Genomic DNA, 21502 nt, shown 5'->3' with positions numbered 1-21502 from the left:
TGAGTTTGCATCTCGTATTGCCATCACATACCAAGTAATGCAACTGGCTGCAGAAAAGGGCAGAATTCGATTCGATCTCAATCTCTGATTTGGGTATCGGCTATCGTATCCAATATCGTTCCTGTGTACAGTATTTGGATATGCTAGGTTTGCCCTAGCTTTTGCCATGTGGCCTGCAGATATGACAAATATCAGCATTTTAATCACATGAAATGTAGGCAAGAGCACAAAAATGACGAAGAACTAAATGACCACTGCCTGGTGAAAAAATCCTGTACGGCAATAAGATGATAATATTTAATTGTTTTAGCTGTCTTAATAGGATGGGATCACTACTGTTTCCATGAAAGGGACTATAGATGTTGCACATATATTTCAACATAAACCCTAACAGAGCCTGGCAGAAAATTTCAGCAGTTAATTCCTAAAGAATGGGAATCTTTAGAAAGAAAAGCAGCCTTTGCAAGCCGGCTGACATTCATTCAAGCTATATTTCCACAGTACTGATAGCAGAGTCCATCCATCAGTTTCAACAATTCATTTTTATATACAGAATGACACATTGCAGCACATTATAGTTTATTAGAAATAATTTTTAACCATTATGTAAGACAGCAGCAGCACTGCTGTTTGAAAAGCTGTTCATCCCTTTTCTTGCTCATTGTGATGAGGTGTGACATAGCCGGCAATAACAGTGACAAGCAGATCTTGTCAGCGTAAACTGCTTGAGGAGCAAAAAAATAAAAATACTAGTGCTAAACCCCGCCGACTAAGATGAGCGGCAATGACCTGACCCGTGAGATGTGGTGGGAATTGAGGTAGAAGAAGGGGCGAGAGAGCAAGAGCACGGCAGAGTGAAAAGCTAGCTGGTGACAGAAGGATAACACAAGTGGGACTGTGTAGGTCAAGATAACCAATTTAAAATACTGAGCTAACATGCACAGCTGGGAGCATCTTGTTACACTGAGTATAACATGAGCCAGTAATGTGTGGCCTTAATACTCTGTGTTGCAAACAAGGAGAAAATGTAATTAGGAGAGAGGTAAAGTGATCTTGTAAACGATGAAATAACTTTTGTGTACTTACATTTTGTTATTTGACATTATTTGATACTACCTGATGTTTGTGCCCCTTTTAGGTTATATTAATGTAAATAACTTATTGGGTCTTTGAAAATGATTTGAGATAAGGCAGATCAAGTGTGCTAATGTTCCTGGACTAAACAGTCATCAAACATCTGTGACTGTTTAGATAGTCTAGATATCGCAAATTAGGCGTTGGCTGGAACAAAGCAGGAAGGGACCTTGACGACAGACTATTACACTGTCAAATATCTCAGCAGGTAAAGACATGACGACATAAAATTAACCTAATAGACATTTCTTTATGGGTAACAGAATCGTAACGTCTTAAAACAGAGCACAGGTTAAGGGCTTGCTAAAGTGTGTGTCTTCTGTAAGAAGCAGGATGTGGTGATGGATTATTATTCAGACCTGCGACGTTCAGTGTTTGACACACACATCCAGTGACGGATGTTAAGGACGGAACAAATAAAATGGAAAAGACGCAGGCTGCTTTTTCTCTGAATAAAGCACAGCTTGGAGCAAAAGTTGCTTGAGTCAAATACTGTTAACAGCATGCAAAAAGGCCATTAAAGGAAACTGGGGCAAGCAAAAGACCTCAACAAGTTGCTGGCAGCTGCTGAAGACATCTTTCTAATGGAAAACAGTCACATTTGTGTTGAGCAGCAGAGGGAAATTCAAGGTAGTAAGATGGGATGAAGCTGAGAACAAACCTCGGCAGAATAAAACCAGAAAAAAAAACTGCAGCATGACCCAAAGAGGTCTGTTCAATCAAGACGTCCCAAAAATATCGATGAACTGAAAGATTTTTAGGACAAATATTCCTCCTCACTTTTGTGCAGGAAATATCTACATTATACAAATCTCTAAATCCAAGTCCTGACATGCTTTGGCCATTTTGTCATGACTGTCTTCTGAGTTTGGTTTCGTATCTTCTTGGACGAAGCTCAGGTTATATTTTATTAGCAATTTCAGACTGTTCACAAATGTGTGCATGCAGCTGTAGCAGGAAAAAAACTTGGCTCCAGGTACCGTTAAAATTAAGAAAATGAAATCTATTAGTGGTTATAATTTCCAGCAGGGAACTTTAACAAAGCCATATTTATTTATTCACCAATAAAAAGAAAACTGCTGATTCATAAACAACAACCTACAGTCAGTTTAAATAATGCAGAACCAGATTTTCCAATCTGCGTCTACATCAGCAAGCCTATAACAACGTGTCAGCACGTTTCGACCTTTTATTCAAGAGCATCAGTTTAGGTTCACTGAAATGTGAAAATTAAAATAAAAGAACAGGTGTACACGAGCCTTTTTCCACTTCACGTGGCAGGAAAGTGCGGAATTGTGAAAGACAAACAAAACAACCCCCAAAAAAGAGCTTTAAAAGTACTCAGTACAAAAAGTAGACTTTTAAAACCCTCCAGACCAGTAATAATTTCTTTAAGACCTGCTGACATCCTACTTAACAAGAATTTAATTTAATCCTTTGATGTTCAGGTCTGAGCTACACCTCCAAAGCCATTTTTAACTGCTCATTATGTTCACAAAAACCGAGACAAGGCGATCATATCCAGTTTTGTAGGGAAAAGGGGGGGGGGGGGGGGGGGGGGGGTGTCATGGCTCCTGCTACATTTTACCTCAAGAATCTCAAAAAGAATTCTCCGTCGATATCAAACGATCTGAGAGAGGCACAGCTGCATAAACAATCCTCTCAAGTCTTTAGAGGGTTTAGAAATATTAACAAAGGAGCTTGCAGGTACATCATTTTTGCAGTAGCAGCTATGGCAGCAGAGGGAAAATGTGTTTGAGCTCTCTTATAAATCACACAATACAGCAACAACATTGCACATCCAGACCTAGTTAGTCCCCCAGGCAACCTGACAGCAAAATCCTGTCTTTACAGATGGCTCTCAGAGAGAAACTGCGTGTGTGTGTGTGTGTGTGTGTGTGTGTGTGTGTGTGTGTGTGTGTGAGAGCTTTGTGTCCATGTGTGTAATTTTGTTTTTATTAATGACAATATAGTAGTTGTGAATTGTGTAGCATTATCACTTTCACCTGTCTTTTTTATGAATAGGTGTAAACATACATACTAAAGATGATTTTTTTTTAAAAAGGAGAAGAAGAAGAAAAAAAGAAAGCAATTCTTAGTTAGCTCAGGCTAATTTCATCCACTCCACTTCCCCGGACATGAAAGAAGCAGGACTTACAGATCTTGTGCTTCCCTTTCATGGGGAATTTCACGAGCAACTCCTGGGGGTTGGTGCAGATGAAGACGAATGGAGAAGCAGACTCCTCACAGGTATCAGGGAACTGCAGGGATGGTGGGGGGAGGGATAATGAAAAGAACAGTTTAGCATCGTCTTACACAGGACTAGCATGTCAATACTGTGCACAGAAAATATGTTGGCGCTCATGACAGCGTTACAGTTATGAATCATTCACCGAGTCCCTGTTTATACGCCTACATCGTGCAAACTGTCCTCCGTGCCTGATGTAATACTACGGGCCTGACAGCAACTGATAGTTATGAGTCTCGCTGGGTCTTATGCACTATAATTGCACAACTAATGATGCAGTCGCTAATGAGAGCAGCTGCAGCACTTGTGAGCAGTAAAGACGACTCAAAATATATGACAACCGGTAAGAAATTCCTTTTTCAGACGCAGTGTTGTGTGCACATACTATTCAACAGAAAATAATGAATATCAATTTAAAAAAAGAAAGAAAGAAAGGAACATGTATACAATGTTTGTGTTCATTTATTAATAAGGAGAACAAGGAATAATTCGAATTTCAAAATCAAACACATTCTTCCACATCTACAGAAATGCATCGAATTTAAAACACACCCATAACATATTTATCTGTCTCACATTCCTGTGTAAGAGTGGGCGTTTTACAGCCTATAAGTGACAGCAGCCCACAGCATACAGAGGCCAAGAGACAAGAGAAAACCTCTCTCTCTCCCTCTGTTATTGATTAGTCTCTCAGGTGAGAGTAGGGAATTGACTGACACAGTGACAAAGGAGTCATCTTTCCCATCACAGGCAGCCAACAGTTCTCAGCTCATCCAATTTCCTCCAGCACTATCAGATAGTGCCCATGATTGCATCTAGCCAGCCAGGAAGCAGCTCTTTTCATGACAGCATGCTTTTTCCTCCCCCCCTCTCTTATTCACAGCCTCTCTATCTCCCTCAAAGGAGCACTGAAGGTTGTGACAAATTTGGGGCTTTTAAAGGAAATCAACAGAGTCTGCAACCTATCTGTAAGGTCCCTGCAAACTGAGGACAGATGATAGAGATGCTTATTTCTGATTAAACCCCATGTCGACTTGAATCTCACTCACGGCTGAGTGATAAAATATGTAAACACTCCTGAAAGAGCCCCTTGATTGCTCCCTTCCTATGGCAAATGACACAGTGATTCCAATTAAATTAGATTCCCCCATTGGAAAATTCTCCTGACTGTCCTTGAACAGTCAGGAGTAATTTTGCAGGTTTTAAACAAGGCGGAGGGAACGAGGGGACGAGGTTGGAGATACATCAAAACCAACAATGGAAATTGTTGGTAGCTTATTCCTGTGTGCCAAAGACGTTCCTTCACTACCAGAAGCACAGGTGTTGGAGCTCATTTCTTTGATTTGTTTATGGGATGGCTTAGGCACATTCAGAACGTCTTGGTCTTGTGGTGTGAACTAGTAAACTTAAATGTGAAGCATACAGAAAAATAAAACAAAACCAAATGATAATAAATTATATTAATAAATAATAATGAGCAATTTTCATTAAAAAAAAATCTCTATATATAAAATACCTACGGTTCCTTAATATGGAATATTAAATAGTGGATATAGGATGGTTGTAAATCATCATTCTTAGGGAAATTGAAATACATCACTAATGTGTAATTTGGCTACTGGACCAGGACTGTTTTCCAAACTCCATCTTTCTACTTTAGAAGATTTAGAAAACAGTCCTCCAATTAGAGTCTGCCCATACATCACTTTGCACACAACCACAAATAGTTATATAACAAATTAAAAGAGCAAAAACTTCAAACGCTGCACAGTTGGACTTCATCATATCCTTCGATACAGCTGAGTTCTGAAGTTAGGCGTTCCCTACGTTCATGCAACAACCTTACTAAGTGGGGTTTAAAAGATGGACGTAGCTACAGTGATGTCACTCCTGGGTTTCTGAAATTGTGTTCTTAGGCCTTGAGATAAGCGCTTCAGCCATCGCCATCTTGGTGATCAAAAAACTGAATATGATGAGGAGAGGAGGGTCTGACTGTGAACAAACAATCAATGAAAATTTGTAGGTGGGCCCACACACTTTTAAAATTAATTTTTTTACTGTCTATGACGGGATCAAAGTAAGCAACATTTCCCTACCAGTAGTGGTTAACACACTCACCTAACACATGGAAGATCCCTGTTTTGAGACTGGGAAGAGACACTGTTATATCAGGAAGTAAGCAGCAGCCAAAGGAAACTTCTTCTTAGTCTCAGTTAAATCCTGCCAAACTATTTTCCTGTAATGGTTCCATTGAGGAGACCAATTACAATTAAAGCTTTATGGTTGAATCATCCATGTGAAAACAAAAGGCACCAAAAATCAGTATTGTCAGTTTTTTGGGTTTTCATATTCCTTTTGTTGTTTAGTTTTAGTTATAGTGTTATTGCATGTACGAAACTATTTGGACATGAAACTTTTAACTTCATAATTTTGTTCCCTTTGACATTTGTGAACATCAGAAAACAAATCACTCTAACTAGCTCCTCCAAGTCCAATATTTACACCAATTTTAAAAAATTCAAGAAATGATTCTTAAACACATTAAAACCCTTGAAACATAAGAAGAGCCTTTTACACACCCTTCCCTCACTTTACACTTTTATACTTGCAAAATCCATTAAGTCTAGGCGACAGAGCTGCCTGGGTAGAGTGCAGGAGGCAGAACACAGGACAACCACTCACTAGCTGCAAACACAACAGACTTTAGCCTAGAGGCACGCTCTCATCTGTGCACATCAGTTACACGGACTACGAACTTGGCAGGTTAAAGGCCGTTTAATGTCTGACGGAGCTACATTAAACATTTGTGTTCATCAGGTTATTTCTGCAAGACTTTCACGGCTGCACTGCATGTGTGAAAATGGCTTAATACTGCAGCTTTTTACCAACAATACAAAGTTCCTTGAGATCACTTTTGTGAAATGCTGCTACAAAGACAAAAATAAAACTGTATAGAAGAAAGAGAGCGCATTCATCATGCTTGCAGTGGTCATTATCACATTAACAGGAAAACAAGCTCCAAAATCCTTCAATAATGGAGCCTGTGAAAGGTAGTCTTCCTCGCTATTCTAACATTGTTAACACACCACTTTCTCACACAGCAGATGCAAAGTACTGTGCAGGCACGCTGCTCTTTTTTGTCTGAGTAAGACTACAAGGAGCAATAATCTAAAAAAAAAAAATCACTTTAACAGCATGATGAACAATGTGACTTGGGCCACAAGTGAAAAGAGTTATCTCTGTGTATAAGTGGGCTGCCTGCAGCATAAGAAGCACATAAAAGAAAAACTATACTTGACTTCAACGCCTGTGAGAATATTCTGTGATCTTCGAATAATTACATAAGACGTGGCAGATAAAAGAAGAATATATCACAACTAAGAAGTGAGAGATAAAAATTGGGAATAAGAGAAGATTCAAAAGGAAGAAAGAAGCACAGAGGCATTTAAGATCATTACGGAAAAAAAAAAGAAGAGAAATCTCTCGTTACACAAGATGGCTGTATTGTCAGTTGTACTCAAGGAAACAAAATGGTGGTGGTCTGAATTCAGATGAAACGAGCCTAGCTGCAGCCAGTGCTCGAGTGTGCTCATGTGAGACCCTGCCAGTTGCCTGCTCTTTCATCCTCCATTAGCTAATTAGCATTTAAAGCTGTTGAATGTGCTGCTTTGCCTCACTACCTCCCCCACTTAATTGTTTCCATTCCACGTTAATCAAAAGGGCACGAAACGTTGTGGTTGTGTGACAAGAAGGTTTTCTAAAGCCCTCCATATTCATCAGGAAGGATCTAATGTAGTCTGAGTGGACCTGCTTACAAATACAATTAAAGTTAAACACAGGTATTGAATTAGGAAACTGTTAAGTGAATTTACACGAAAAAACCGTGGATGACTGTCACGTGACCTCGCAGTGGCACACTCGTTCGTTAGTGAGTCAGTTTGTTAGTATGGTAGGTCATGCTTACAGCCCTTGGGCATTCTGGGTAGACTGCCTAATGTGTTCGACATGGGGAGAGATCTGAGGGCCTGTGTGTACAGCTGCATTCAAATGCCTCAGCTCGAATTGTGTATCACTAGTTGATCTCTAATTTACTTGGCTTACTCAATCGTGAGACAAAACGCTTCCGCTCTGTCACAAACGTCGCACGGAGTGCACGTCCGCTGCATGGCTGCGTTCCACGCTGCTTTGAAAAGGTGGATGCAAACACACCTCGACCTTGTCGGCGTGACAACTGATGATAATTCTTGCCAGTGTTTCAACAAAAGTGCAGCTCCACTGTCCTAGCTGTGGATCAGACTGAGTGTGCATAATTCAATCATCTGGTTAGCACTCTTAGAGCAACAGCTTGACATTTTGGGAAATGTACTTATTATTTTTTTCCCCCTCAGAGACAAGAATGATGTCACTCTCACATCTTCACAGTTCATTTGAAGCTACTAACTGCAGTCATTTTGCTTTGCTTAATGTGTTCAACATGGAAGAAAGTTTTCTGGTGTGATGTTAATAACCCAGAAGGTTCTGGACTCCACATTTTGTATCCTTAACTGATGCCATGTTTGGTTTTTCTTTTTTTGGAGACACAAATGATAATATCTGGATGACAGGTTGTTAAGATATCAGCTAAGGTTAGCAAGCTTTGATAGCCACCTGCATTCATAAACTATATGGTGTTACCCACACACAGATATTGGCACTGCTAAGTCACAGAATTATGAAATACTAGAATTGTACCCACCAAAATTAAAGCACAAGCTTCTTGAGCAAGTGGTACAACACAGCAAGTAATTCCTAAATCCTTCTATATACATCTTCGCCCAATAGTTTGCAGGCAAAAGCATGAGTTACATAGACCTAGAGACCAGTTGATGACAGCTGGCAACCTCTGGTTAGGAATGCATATTTTACCCTTGCGAACGAGTTGGTAGTGGTTGCTGAGAAAAACTGGTAGTGCACAGAATACTTTCTTGCGAGCGTTGTGGTTAGTAGTTGACAGCACACAATGTTGTCTGTAAACACTAAGCAATGTTTGTAAAATGTAAAGCTGTGAACCAAGCCAGAGAGTGAGAAATTTCACCTTCAAAATAAAAGTTGCATGTTCACTGTTTCTCTAGTTCTCTGCGATTATCAGGTTACTGGTTGTAGACAAGTCTGCATTTTCCACGCTACGGGCAATCCATGGCAACCTGTTAGCAACCAAAATAATCACAAGGACACTTTCAGTACAGCATCATACACTTTTTTCTTAATTAGCAACAGCCAGCAACCACACTCTCCCCCTCAGATGTTTCCTGATGGCAGTTTTACATTTAACTGCTTAAACAGATGATGTCCAGAGTTGCTTTTTGACAAATATAATGGAAACAGGGGATTGCTCTCCATTGAGACAATTTTCTACTATTAGAAATATGCTTTTTTTGAATTAGGTAAAAGATGGCTTTTACGTAGAGCACACAGAAGGCAACCAAGAGTTCCTTAACACACACACACACACACACACACACACACACACACACACACACACACACACAAACAATATTTTTCTGATCTTTCACATGTGGGCTCAATCGGAATGGACTCCATTTTTGTAGCAAGGAGCTGACAATGTCAGGTCTGTTATATGTTGGCGTACTGTTTTCATGCACAGCGGTGTACAAAAAAAAAGGGGGGTATTTAAACATCACAGAGGTTGTTTAATCATTTGTTTGTGCCAGGGGATAAAAAACAGGGCTCCAACAAACTGAAACATCTTTGTATTTGCAAGCTAGACATACTGCAATGCTTTGGAAGTACATGCTGAAGTGCGATGTGTGGGAGTTAAGCAGGCAACATGCTGCAAATATGGACTCAAAATATTTAACAGGAGCACAGCTGAATGAAGGCTGATATAACATACTAAACAGCAAAATGAAGAGGTGAAAAATTCATAAAGCATCACAGCCTCTTCAGAGACTGCCAGTTCAATAAACTGCCCACTATTTAATTTGCTGGGATCAAGCCGGAGGGGATTCAACAATAACCAAGTGCAATAATATGAAATTCACAAGTTCATTGGAAAAAGTAAAAAGGGTCTGCTGGAAGGAAGCCTTTGGCCATAAAAGAATAACACTGGCTTAGAGGGCAGTGAGAGGACACGGTGACCCCACTGCTCTTACCACACATCTTTATATTAATGTAACATGGACTGAGGTTTATGAGTTTTATATTTCACATGCGTACTTTATCAGCTTTCCTTCCTCAACAAGTCATCTGCGTTCAATATACTGTACTATTTATTCAAAATACAGTCCAAATACCATGAGCTAGCATCGGTATTTAAGTAAACAACATCCATCTTAATAAAAACAGCTAAAACAGAGTCAGGATTTGACAGCAGGAACACAAACCTTTAAGCCCAAGCTTGTCAAGTAACAGCTCAACAAGCCAACACTGTTCCCTCTCCTCTTTCTACAATGTCTCTCTCCCTCTCTCTGGCTCTTTTCAGCTGCTGTCGGCAATTAAGGGCAGCAGAGACAAGTAATCTCCTTCTGGGCGACAGGGCCAGACCAGAACAGGCATGTGGAGTGGGCTGTGCAGTGAAAGGGGGAGGGGTTGGGGGACTGCGAGGCTGGCCCCTACCTCAGCCCTAGCCAGGCCCTGCTTGGCAGCACTCAATCTCAGCCCAATAAAAAGCCCTTCATTGGCAGGGTGCAACTGAGCCAGACGGGCTGGGAGCATGTGGCTTTTAAAAATGAGGAGGGTGGAATAAGGGGAATGGGAAGGGGGGGGGGGGACCAGAGAGTAAAAATGAGGAATACGATTCGGGAAGAAAGACAGATAATAAGAATACAGAGGCGGAGACTTTGATAGATAGGGAACTACACAAAACCAACTGCGTCTTCCCTGAGAGGACACTTTTGAAATACTGCTTAGCCAGTTCTGTCAAGGCTGGTTTCACCCTGGGAATGCAGAAACAGATGGGTTGTCTCTGAGCTATGGGCTACATGTGGGAGGTGAAAGGGTGTTGTTGGGAACTGTATGCAACAGCAATCCTTTGCCAATCGTTCTTTAATCTATTGTGTTCCCCAAACAACACAAGCATGTTTCTGGCATTCATTAACCCGCCAACAAATGCAGCTGCCCCGAGGAAACTTGTACTCAAACTGCTTTTCAGCCTTTTACACGCACTAAGTGTGTTATTTGTTTTTCCATCGCCGAACAACACAGGAACAGAGCACATGCAGGCAGCACAGACATTCAAAGACAACAAAATGCACAGACATGACTGCACAAACACAGACACACAATTGTACATTTTCCTGCTTTAACTGAATGACATCATGAGCGGTGCCAATTTGTTTTCATGCCGTCTTGTTACATTTCTGTTTCAAAAAATTCATTAATGAAGAAAAAAAACCCACATAAATGTGATAAATTCAAAATAATTTTAAAGGATCTATCAATAAGCAATCACTGAGATTGGTGCTACTTGGACTTTTACAATGTGACTCTACTTCTGTCTCTATCCTAAAATCTGTAACTGATGAGCTGCATAGCAGTGCCTGTAAATCTGATTTATCAGCGATGAATGGAATTTTTCTTTACAAGCTTCTAACAACTGAGAACAATAGGTGCTCAGATAAGACTGAAAAGCTGGCAATGCTCCATTTCTCTATGCAGAAATGCACTAATTTCCGCTCCACTGCCAATAAACTGGGTGGCAAACTCATGAGCATAGACTTTTGTTGTCATAGTAAGGTAACCTGTTTTTTTTCTCCCCGCAAAGTTGGCATGCAGCCTTATTTGTGTTGGCAAGATTGTCATCGAAGGTATGAAGCCCTAAAGATGTTCACACATCGCTTTTCTCTTCTGTGTTTGAATAATCAGCTCAGCAGAAAATGGCCCTTGATATTTTCTTCTATTTATTAGTTCACAAGTCGACAGAACATGTTTAATTTGATAGTGAATTCTAGATTGGATATGAAACATTACATGAATTAGACACACGTATAAACATCTATACCAGATTTAACACTGTCCAGGGAGCTGTATTTAAAAAATAGGTGTTTAAAGGTAAAGTTTTAGCGCTTGTGTGTGACAGAACCAATTAATCAAATGGAAACCAAGTACATGTAAGCTTAAAAGCAGTCTGCAGGAGGTCACTTTTGTACTGCCCCTGTCTACAACAATAAATTTAATGTTAAAAACCAAGAACATGCTTTCACTCTTTGCCTCTTAGGTAGTAAATGGTTCTTCAATATTGGCAAGCTGCATTGATATGGGAGACTACACCTATTAGCCATAATGTTAGGGTTCATAGATCACTTTATAAATGAGGAATCTGTGGAGGAGAGACTGTTTGAGCCAGGTGCAGCGGTCGTTCGCAGGGCCGACAAGTTGAAGTTGATGTGATAGTTTATGCAACGTTAAAGTTTAAGTTAAACCCCAGTTATATCGAGGTTAAGTCTTTCTTTTCACAAGCGCATCCAACTACGTTAAACATGAAAAGACCCCTTTTCAGGGCATTTCAGCCCTGAAGTTCTCTAGATATTACTTTTTTTATAGGAGGTGGATGGACATTGGGCATTTGTTGTTCCTTACCCACCACCTCCACAGTACAGATGTAATGGTTTTATCATTTCACAGTGAACAAGTTATGCGTCCTGCCTTCTGCACACTATTTAGGCAGCATCCTTAACCAAAGTAGAATGCGAATTTCTACCAGTGAGAATGTAGCGGACATGAACCATCTCCTGTGACAAAGGGCAACTTCAGAAAATGTCAGTCTAGTAAAATTTTATTTCCACAGAACCTTCCAAGATAAATATCACAAAGCGCTTCACAAAAAATGCTAGAACATCAAACTAAAAAGTCACCCAACAGTAGTTTCAGCAAAGATCTACATCACTGTTGAAGTAAAGCACCAGCAATGAGGTGCGGCTGTTTAGCTGCTGCTGCCGTCAAAGACTGAGACGATTTTAATATTTACAAAAAACGACTCCGGTAGTTTAGCAGGGATCCTCCACGTTTTCTGATTTGCCACCATCTGTCGTTTGCTGTTAATTCAAAGTCGCGCCTTCATCTGTTTGACATTAAAAACCTTCCAGCAGTTGAGGAGAAAAAAATATTTTCACATCACATTTACTGTTAAACATCTGCAGGAAGTGTTGAGTTTCATTAAGAGAAACTTAAAATGATGAAAGAGCAACAAAGAGGTGTTGACTGGAATGAATGAAACAGCTTTTCTGTTTGAAAGTGAAAAACAGCAATAAGTGCACGTCTTAAATGTTCCTTATAAATATAAAAATGTATCAATGCAGCCTTCACAATGAGAACTACAGTTCACACACCAAGCATTTTGTATTTACAGCTCTTCCTTCCTGTACATCAGTTCTGATATTCACTTATGCAAACTTATTAATGCATCAAATATAATAACAGATGTTATTGCATTAAAAAGCTGGCTTTTTGTATTTAGTGGCTACATCAATAGACATTAGAATGCAGGTCAGCCATTTGTGGGCTAAACAGCTCAGGTGGATAGGAATATTGTGTTAACTGGTTTATTCATGGTAACAAAGTCACTCAGCTGCACGGTATCAAGGGTACATGTAAACAGCTCTACCAGAGTTTGGCTAGCGGCCAAATTGCACAGCACATGTAAGTGTAGCCTGTGGCCTCTTTGCAGACATCATACATTTCAGTTGTCTTTTTGACTCTCAGCCACCATTTTTTCCAATAAATCCCAGTTGGCTGTCAGCAACTATTTTGATAAACGTATAACTGTCATTAATTAATTAATTAAATTTTTTTTGTTTACTTTTTTACCAATGACAAATATACCCAGGTTTCAACTACTTAACTTGTACCAGCAGCAAATCCTTTCAGCTATGTTAAAACCATGTAAGAGTTGTTTTAAGAGGAAATAATGTGATCAACTGAACAGCTTGCAAGTTAATCTATGAACTGACACCTTATAACGATCAATGTTTTTACCTTTGCTTACAGAACAATAATTCTCAAACCTTTGTCAAGACTAAAACGAGAAGCCCTCAGCTTGTGCAAAACACAGGATTAAGATCGTACTTGCTCATAACCCAAACCGATACCAGCTACTGCAGCTCATTTAGTCTCTTTCAGTGGAGCTTAGGCACAGAGTTGCATGGTGATGATTAAAAATTTAGCATACTCCTTCACCTACAGAATCAACTGGTGTCAAGTTAGAGAGTGAACATTAATTATCCAGGAGTGTCCAACACTGGCTCCTGAATTTTTTTACATTATTAATATCCTCAACGCAAGAGACATGTCTCATTATTAGAAGCTCGGCACCAAGGCCACGATTTTCCAATTACTGCCCCCGTGTCAGTCAGTGTTCAACTAAAAAAAAAAAAAAAACCCTAAAAAAATACTTCCGGTTTCACGAGATATGCAGGGTCAGACATAAGATTGCACTTTGCCATAAATTAAGTTAAAATTCATTTTCAATTCTAATCAAACCATCAGCGTTAATGTGAAATTCCATTAAACCTGGGGCAGCCAACATATTTTTGTCATCACTGGACAGAAAATGCATCGTAAACCCAGACAAAGCCTAACTCCAGCACTCTGAGAGTGAATTAAACTGCATTTAGCCCATGACTGGGGAAGTAAGATGCAGCGGCAAAATGGGCTATATCTCAATTCTACCCAAAAGTCTATGCACGGTTTTACTATATTAATTGTGTGGTTTTGTGGTTTTGACTCAAGAATCAACTCAGCCAGTCAGTAACTCATTTTTTATTTTCATGCAAATAACTTCAAGGTGTCACCAGCCCAGTACTGAAATTTCACAGTATTGAAATTTCCCATAAGGACTAAGGAGCAAAAGGTATTTATCAATTTTCTACCTTTGTGACTCATAAGCAAACACCTCAGCTCTGCAAATAAAAATGTTGGTAAAGGGCAAGCTGCACATTAGGCTTTTCAGCCAGTTCCAGTGCTGACAGGTGTAGTGAAGTCATGTGTTTTTGCAGTGAGATTCACACAGACTTCCTCACTTAGCCCAGTTCCACTTTCCCAGCCTTGTTTATGACTTCACCTCCTGCGGAGGCCTTTGGGCAAGAGGAAAACAAGACTGTCTCACAACAGTCAAAGCCTTTTAGACTCAAAAATACAAACTGCTGGAACTTTCCAAGAAAAAGGGTCCTCTCTTTTACTCATAGTCAAGCTTCTGTTTGATGACTGCTGGACTCTGGCAATACTGAAAAATAGAGTTATTTCAAATGTGCAGTGAAAAATATAGTGGAGATACAAAACAATGCATTTAACAGTGCAGTTAAGAAGCTGCAAGTACCAAACATGGAAAAAGTGGATGTTATAATTATCAGACAACCTCATGGCAAGCGCTTCTACTTGGTGGTTTCCTTTAAAACACACATGCACGCACGCACACACACACACGAACCCCTGGAGACAATTACTATGTCTGCCTTCAACCCTCGACTTCAAAGAAAAATTCCAGGCAATCTAAGGCATTAAAACTTCTTATTTTCCACCACAATCTCCTTTTATCGGTGCCACAAATCCACCTCTCCTTTACACAGGTGCTGTCAGCAAAAATGCTTGTATTTTAAGTAAGGTAACAAACCACTTCACAGTGGGCATTTGATTTCATAATGTGGAAATTGAGAAGAACTGGGGAGTTTATGAACACGTCTGTCTCTTGAGGTGAATATTTGCTTTGATATTCTGACGTCGGGGTGCAGCCCTGCCATCTGTGTTCACTCAGCCTCTGTGGGAAACAACTGTCTCTTCCCTCCTTCCTTCAAAGCTGGCAGTAAGCATGGTTTGAGAAAGGAGCACAAAAAGAACCCTCGATTCTTATCAAAGGCATGTTTTAGGTTTCTCCAAGCCCATGGGTTAGTACTATACCGTACAATAGATAAGGTGATCCGACTGATATGTTCTAACGGAGGGTACAAGGGTGCTGAATAGGAGCCCCTTTTCAATTTATATCTTTACAGCCTTCTCCAAGTAATCCAAATTTTTTGAGTGGTTAAATACAGCTAAGAGATGGAATTAATACTTTAGGTTTCTTTGCATTATTGAATTATCTTTTGCTTTAATAGAAAAAAAAAAAAAAAAAAAAAAGATTAGGCAATTGCTATACATTTTTCTGCATTGCACATAAGCAGCTGACAATAATACAGGGACAGTTATCACCTACAGACCTTCTTGAAACTATATCCTGATGGCAATTCAAGTGTTCTTTTTTCATGTGATCTGCTGTTGCTCTTTGTGGATTTACGCATCTAAATTCAACCACATGTAAACAGATGTTTCGTGAGTTGTCTTGGCCGATTTCCATCCATCCAGTATACTGTTTACTGGTTTTATACTCGACAGTATACAGTTGGTGTGAAGTTAGAATTCAGTCACTGACTCTCAGCCTCTTTAGCTAAAATGGAAATTCATCTCTGCTACACTTTATGTAACCTAACTCTGGCCATGGAACATCAGACACTCTGAACGAGACCAACACGCTGTTCTCACTTTAAATCCATCAGAGTACAACAAGCTAACCTGTTTATCCTGCACTACACTGCAGAGTATTTTCATGCAATCTCCATTTCAATCCAATTCAATTATATTTATGTCGCACCAAATCACAACAACTACTGCTTCGAGGGGTTTTGTGTTGAGAAAAATCCAATTTAAATAGCACAAAGTATTTATGTATACATTAATTTGTTTTGCAGGATGTTTCACAATATGAAAAATCATAACTTCACATCATATACAAAGCCAAGATCTGGTTGAAAACAAACCCAGGACTTTACATGAATCTTTAAATTCCCAGTTTATCAAATACCACTGAGCAATCCATATCCGGTCGCAGCAGATGGCTGAGTCTCCCTGAGCCTGGTTCTGTCGGAGCTTCCTTCCTGTTAAAAGGGAGTTTTTCCTTCCCACTGTCGCCAAAGTGCTTGCTCACAGTGGGTCATATGATTGTTGGGTTTTTCTCTGTATGTATTATTGTTGTTGTGACTGTTGTTGTGATTTGGCGCTATATAAATAAAACCGAACTGAATTGAATATCTTTAAATATAAGCTCTTTTCTATTCCCCGTCTCTCGTGTCCTGTCTTTCTTACAACTTAGAGAGAAATCAACAGACACAGTGTGCGACAGACTGCACAGAAAAAGTTTGTACGTTTGCTAATATTTGTTGAGCTGATAGAAATGTTACATTTGAAATTACCTGTCACTTAAACTTTAAGAACTTTACTCCTTTTATTCTCACTCCTTTTCCATAGGGCTAGCTAGATGCTGAAGTACTGGTACCATGGCTTATGGACATCTACACAAAACAAAACAAAACATCAGCCCACTTTAACCTGTAACTATGGCGATATAAATTATGCATAACTTACAAAGTTTTGCCTCTTTCATCTCTTTGCATGCGATTGATTGATACACCATTAGGATTGCCTTTCCTGTGTTATTGTTCAGGCTCAAATCGGTTTGATGTTTAAAAGCGTGCAGTGATGTGAAACAACAACTCCCCTCAAATGTCTTAAGCCAAACGTAATTAGCCTGTTTTGAAAATGTAAGGAACAAAAAGATATTTATGTGAAAATGCACACAGCAAAAGAAAAACGCTGTCAGAAAAATAAATACAAAAGTAAAGTACAGACACCTGAAATCTCCATTTAAGTACAGAAACGAAGTATTTGTACTTGGTTACTTCCCAGCCCTGCTCTTGATATAGCCTAACTGGTACCAATTTTGGCTGGCAGAGATAATGTATGAAAAAACAACAGAAAATCAACAAAGAGCCATAACTTTTCTCTGTAGTCTCAACAGGACCTTGTCAGTACTTAGCTTTGCGACTACACAATGTTCTATGTAAATGCCAGCTTCTTATATCACTTATTTATGATGGATTAAACTTCAAACATATTAGATAAAACTATGTTTTCCCAGACAAAGTAAACATTTGAGTACAAATCCGGACGATAACTTTCTGTCTTGTGCATTATCCAACTTTCTGTTAAATATTAAAACTGCATCTTTATTTGAACAGCAGACACAAACCTTTTAGCTTTTAGGAACAAGTGCACCGATGACGTCACTGTCTCCAAGATCATCATCTCACGACCCAACCAGAAACCGTGGATTACTGCGGAAGTGCGTGCACTTCTAAGGACCCGAGACTCTGCCTTCAAAGAGGGAGATAAGGTGGCGCTTAGAAGAGCGAGGGCTGAACTTTCTCGGGCCATCAGAGAGGCGAAGCGCGCACACGCCCAGAGAATCCACAACCACTTTAAGGACAGCGGCGACACACGACGCATGTGGCAGGGCTTACAAGCCATCGCTAACTACAGGACGACACCACCTGCCTGTGACAGTGACGGCTCCCTCCCAGATGTGCTTAACAACTTCTATGCTCGGTTCGACAGGCAGAACGACGTGGCGGCGAGGAAGACCACCCCTCCTCCGAACGACCAGGTCCTGTGTCTCACTACAGCTGAGGTGAGGAAAACTCTACGCAGAGTCAATCCACGTAAAGCTGCTGGACCAGACAACATCCCAGGCAGAGTGCTCAGAGAATGTGCTGATCAGCTGGCAAATGTTCTCACCGACATCTTCAACATCTCTCTGAGCAGTGCCGTTGTGCTTCAAGGCCACCACCATCGTCCCCGTGCCCAAGAAGTCTTCTGTGTCCTGTCTCAATGACTACCGCCCTATCGCACTTACACCCACCATCATGAAGTGCTTCGAACGGCTCGTCATGAGACACATCAAGACCCTGCTGCCCCCCTCACTGGACCCAATGCAATTTGCATACCGCCATAACCGCTCAACGGACGACGCCATCTCCACTGCACTCCATCTTGCCCTGACACACTTGGACAAGAAGGACTCACACGTCCGAATGCTGTACATAGATTTCAGCTCAGCATTTAACACGATCATCCCCCAACAACTGATCGGAAAGCTGAGCCTGTTAGGCCTGAACACCTCCCTCTGCAACTGGATCCTGGACTTTCTGACCGGAAGGCCTCAGTCAGTACGGATCGGGAACTGCACCTCCAGCACCACCACACTGAGCACTGGAGCCCCACAAGGCTGTGTGCTCAGTCCTCTGCTGTTCACACTGCTGACTCATGACTGTGTAGCAACACACAGTTCAAATCACGTCATTAAATTCGCTGATGACACGACCGTGGTGGGTCTCATTAGCAAGAACGACGAGTCAGCGTACAGAGAGGAAGTGCAGAGACTAACGGACTGGTGTAAGGACAACAACCTGTCTCTGAATGTTGACAAGACAAAAGAGATGGTTGTTGACTTTAGGAGGACACGAGGCGACCACTCACCGCTGAGCATCAACGGCTCCTCTGTGGAGATCGTTGACAGCACCAAATTCCTGGGTGTACACCTGGAGAAGGACCTCGGCTGGTCCCTCAACACCAGCTCCCTGCACAAGAAAGCCCAACAGCGTCTCTTCTTTCTGAGAAGACTGAGAAAGGCCCGGCTTCCACCACCGATCCTGACCACCTTCTATAGAGGAACTATTGAGAGCATCCTGAGCGGCTGCATCACTGTCTGGTTTGGGAGCTGTGCCATATCAGACCGCAAGACCCTACAGCGGATAGTGGGAACAGCAGAGAAGATCATCGGGGTCTCTCTACCCTCTATTGAGGACATCTACACCACACGCTGCATTCGCAAAGCCACCAGCATTGTGGCTGATCGGACACACCCCTCTCACACACTCTTTACACCCCTGCCATCTGGAAAAAGGTACCGAAGCATTCGGGCACGCACATCCAGACTGTGCAACAGCTTTTTTCCACAAGCCATCCGTCTCCTCAGCAAAAAGGGACTGACTGATAAACACGCACACACACACATACACTAACATTATCACTCAGCTTAACTCAAATACCTCAAAACATTGAGACTGGACTGACTAACCAACACAAAGCGCAAACACACGGACCTACACCACCAAACCATCGCACACACCAACCTGTAAATGCTCTTTTGCACAATATTATTACTAGATATATTATATATTATTATTTTTTTTGCACTAACTTGTCTTGTAGCACCTTGGTTCCTGGAGGAACGTTGTTTCGCCTCACTGTGTATTTTTAAACTGTATATGGTTGAAGTGACAATAAAGTTGAACTTGGACTTGGAACTTGGAAATTCCAATATTATTACATCTAGACTCAAACAGTTTGACAAAACAGCTCTTAGAAAAAAGGTCATCTTTTAAATGGAAGAAAAGATTCTTTCCTCATGGTGATAACATGCCTCCGCACAGACCATGTGTTGTTTAAAACATCACTATTAAAATGTAATTATGTTGCGTCATATTCTTGCATCAATGACCACAAAAACGGTTACATTCCAAGGATGGTCTGACATGTAAATCAATACTTCACACAGTTGGCCAACAACAGCAAATCGTGTCATATTTGCTTCTTGAGCAATGGCAGAAGGGCTTGTGGAGTGGGTGCGCCAACAAGCATCACTAAATATAGGAAAAGGCAGCAGAATGAAACAGTCCCGGCTGGCGGTGGAGTAACACTGCAAATTCCTGAATATTGGATTTCCATTGTACTGCAGAATACATTTATTTCTTGATGTAAGCTAAAATACAGAAACAGGAGATCAATCTATGAAGGCCTTTGGCCAAATTCTAAAACGAGCTTAATGTGATAAAACCTCTCCAGTCAAGGAAACAGTTTACATGTAACTTACCATTCTTTAAATGTACATGTGTCAGAAAATAGTTATTTTCTCACAAAGTAGACCTCTAGATTGGCCATAAACAGATTTATGTTTTGCGTTACTAGATTTAAAGAAACAAACGTCTGACTGCCATTGCTCACTACACTCTATAATTCCAGCAGTAACACTGTAGAGCACAAACATACTTCTATGACTCATTAAGATAAGACAACCTTTATTGGTCCCACACGTGGGAAATTTGTTATATTAATATGACACCAGCCTTGATTGTTCTTTTTTTTAAATATTAAGAAAAATCTATCTACTATACATCTTATTTGTTCAGTTCTTTCACCAAGAAAAACATAAAACAACATGACACTGGGCCTACTTTTTTCCCCCCTGTTTTCATCTCTCCATTAGAAACTGCATGAATCAGTAAACTCACACTTTTTATCAATGCTTTCATCTTCATCTTCCTTCACCCCTAATGCAATGACTAGCTATAGTATCTTGTTTACACAAAAAAATAATACTAACAGAGGAGTCCAGTTAAGCACAACCTGGGCCTCTGCAACAGCAACTGCAATAGTACCCAGGCCACTTTAAGTGAAACCAACCGATCTTTAATTGAGTTTGAAAGCTTCACTGGAAAACTGAAATCTCCATGCACATTTTATCTGCATAATAGCTTTATTAACAAGTGAACTGCCTTTTTTTTCTATTAAAAAACCTTCTCAAATAAGATAGTGTCTGTGGCTACTAAGGCTAAATTATGAGGAAAATTCTGTACTTTTATGTTGTCGGCTTTAAAACCGAAAGCCGATGAGTTGAGCACGAAGGCGTGTCACGTTTGACGTAAATTCTACTTGATCACACACGAGTACCTAGTGGTGTGTATGGGGCAGGCAATCAACTCCCTGCCTCCCACAGCACATATCACTAGAGCCTCATTGGAAATAATCACCCCGCTCCTCCTGCCATTTAAACCGACAGCACCTCAAAAGCACAGTTCCTGTGTTTTGGAATTAAAATGTTGATTGAGTGAGATTAACACACCAAAGACAAATACACCAAAGATGAGCTGTCACAGACATTCTGACGAATACTCCGGATGACACATGGAGAAAACCTAGATGTGGTTACCCAACATAACAGTACAGACCGATACAGAATCAATTTCCATCAAGATGGGAGCGAGTCCAAGTCTGAAAATAGCCCGCTGTGTAACAGGCATGTGGTAAAGATGTTATCTGTACTGTGACTGTGCTTTGTAAGGATGGCTGAACTGAGAAGCCAAATGGCAAACGGCAGAGGTTGGATCGACTGAAATGAGATCATCCCTACTTCATGCGATGAATATCATATCCACACTTAAGAGACAGTTTTAACAGACAGAGAAAGCCATTGTAAAT

The 21502-nt window shown here is 40.6% G+C and overlaps 1 protein-coding gene across 2 annotated transcripts in view; it reads right to left on the bottom strand.

Moving 5' to 3' along the window:
- Positions 1–21502, bottom strand: part of trip4 (thyroid hormone receptor interactor 4) — an 83436-nt gene that overhangs the window by 48327 nt on the left and 13607 nt on the right. For both annotated transcript variants that reach the window (XM_085459095.1, XM_085459104.1), the window contains exon 12: positions 3293–3395. In XM_085459095.1, the coding sequence (XP_085315221.1) occupies positions 3293–3395 (103 nt within the window). The remainder of the gene's footprint in view (positions 1–3292; positions 3396–21502) is intronic.

Source organism: Copadichromis virginalis, linkage group LG1 (assembly GCF_057382275.1).
Source record: "Copadichromis virginalis isolate Kocher_CV1m ecotype Utaka linkage group LG1, C_Virginalis_male_GT1.1, whole genome shotgun sequence".
Taxonomy (NCBI): Eukaryota; Metazoa; Chordata; class Actinopteri; order Cichliformes; family Cichlidae; genus Copadichromis; species Copadichromis virginalis.
This window is presented reverse-complemented; position numbering and strand designations above follow the sequence as displayed.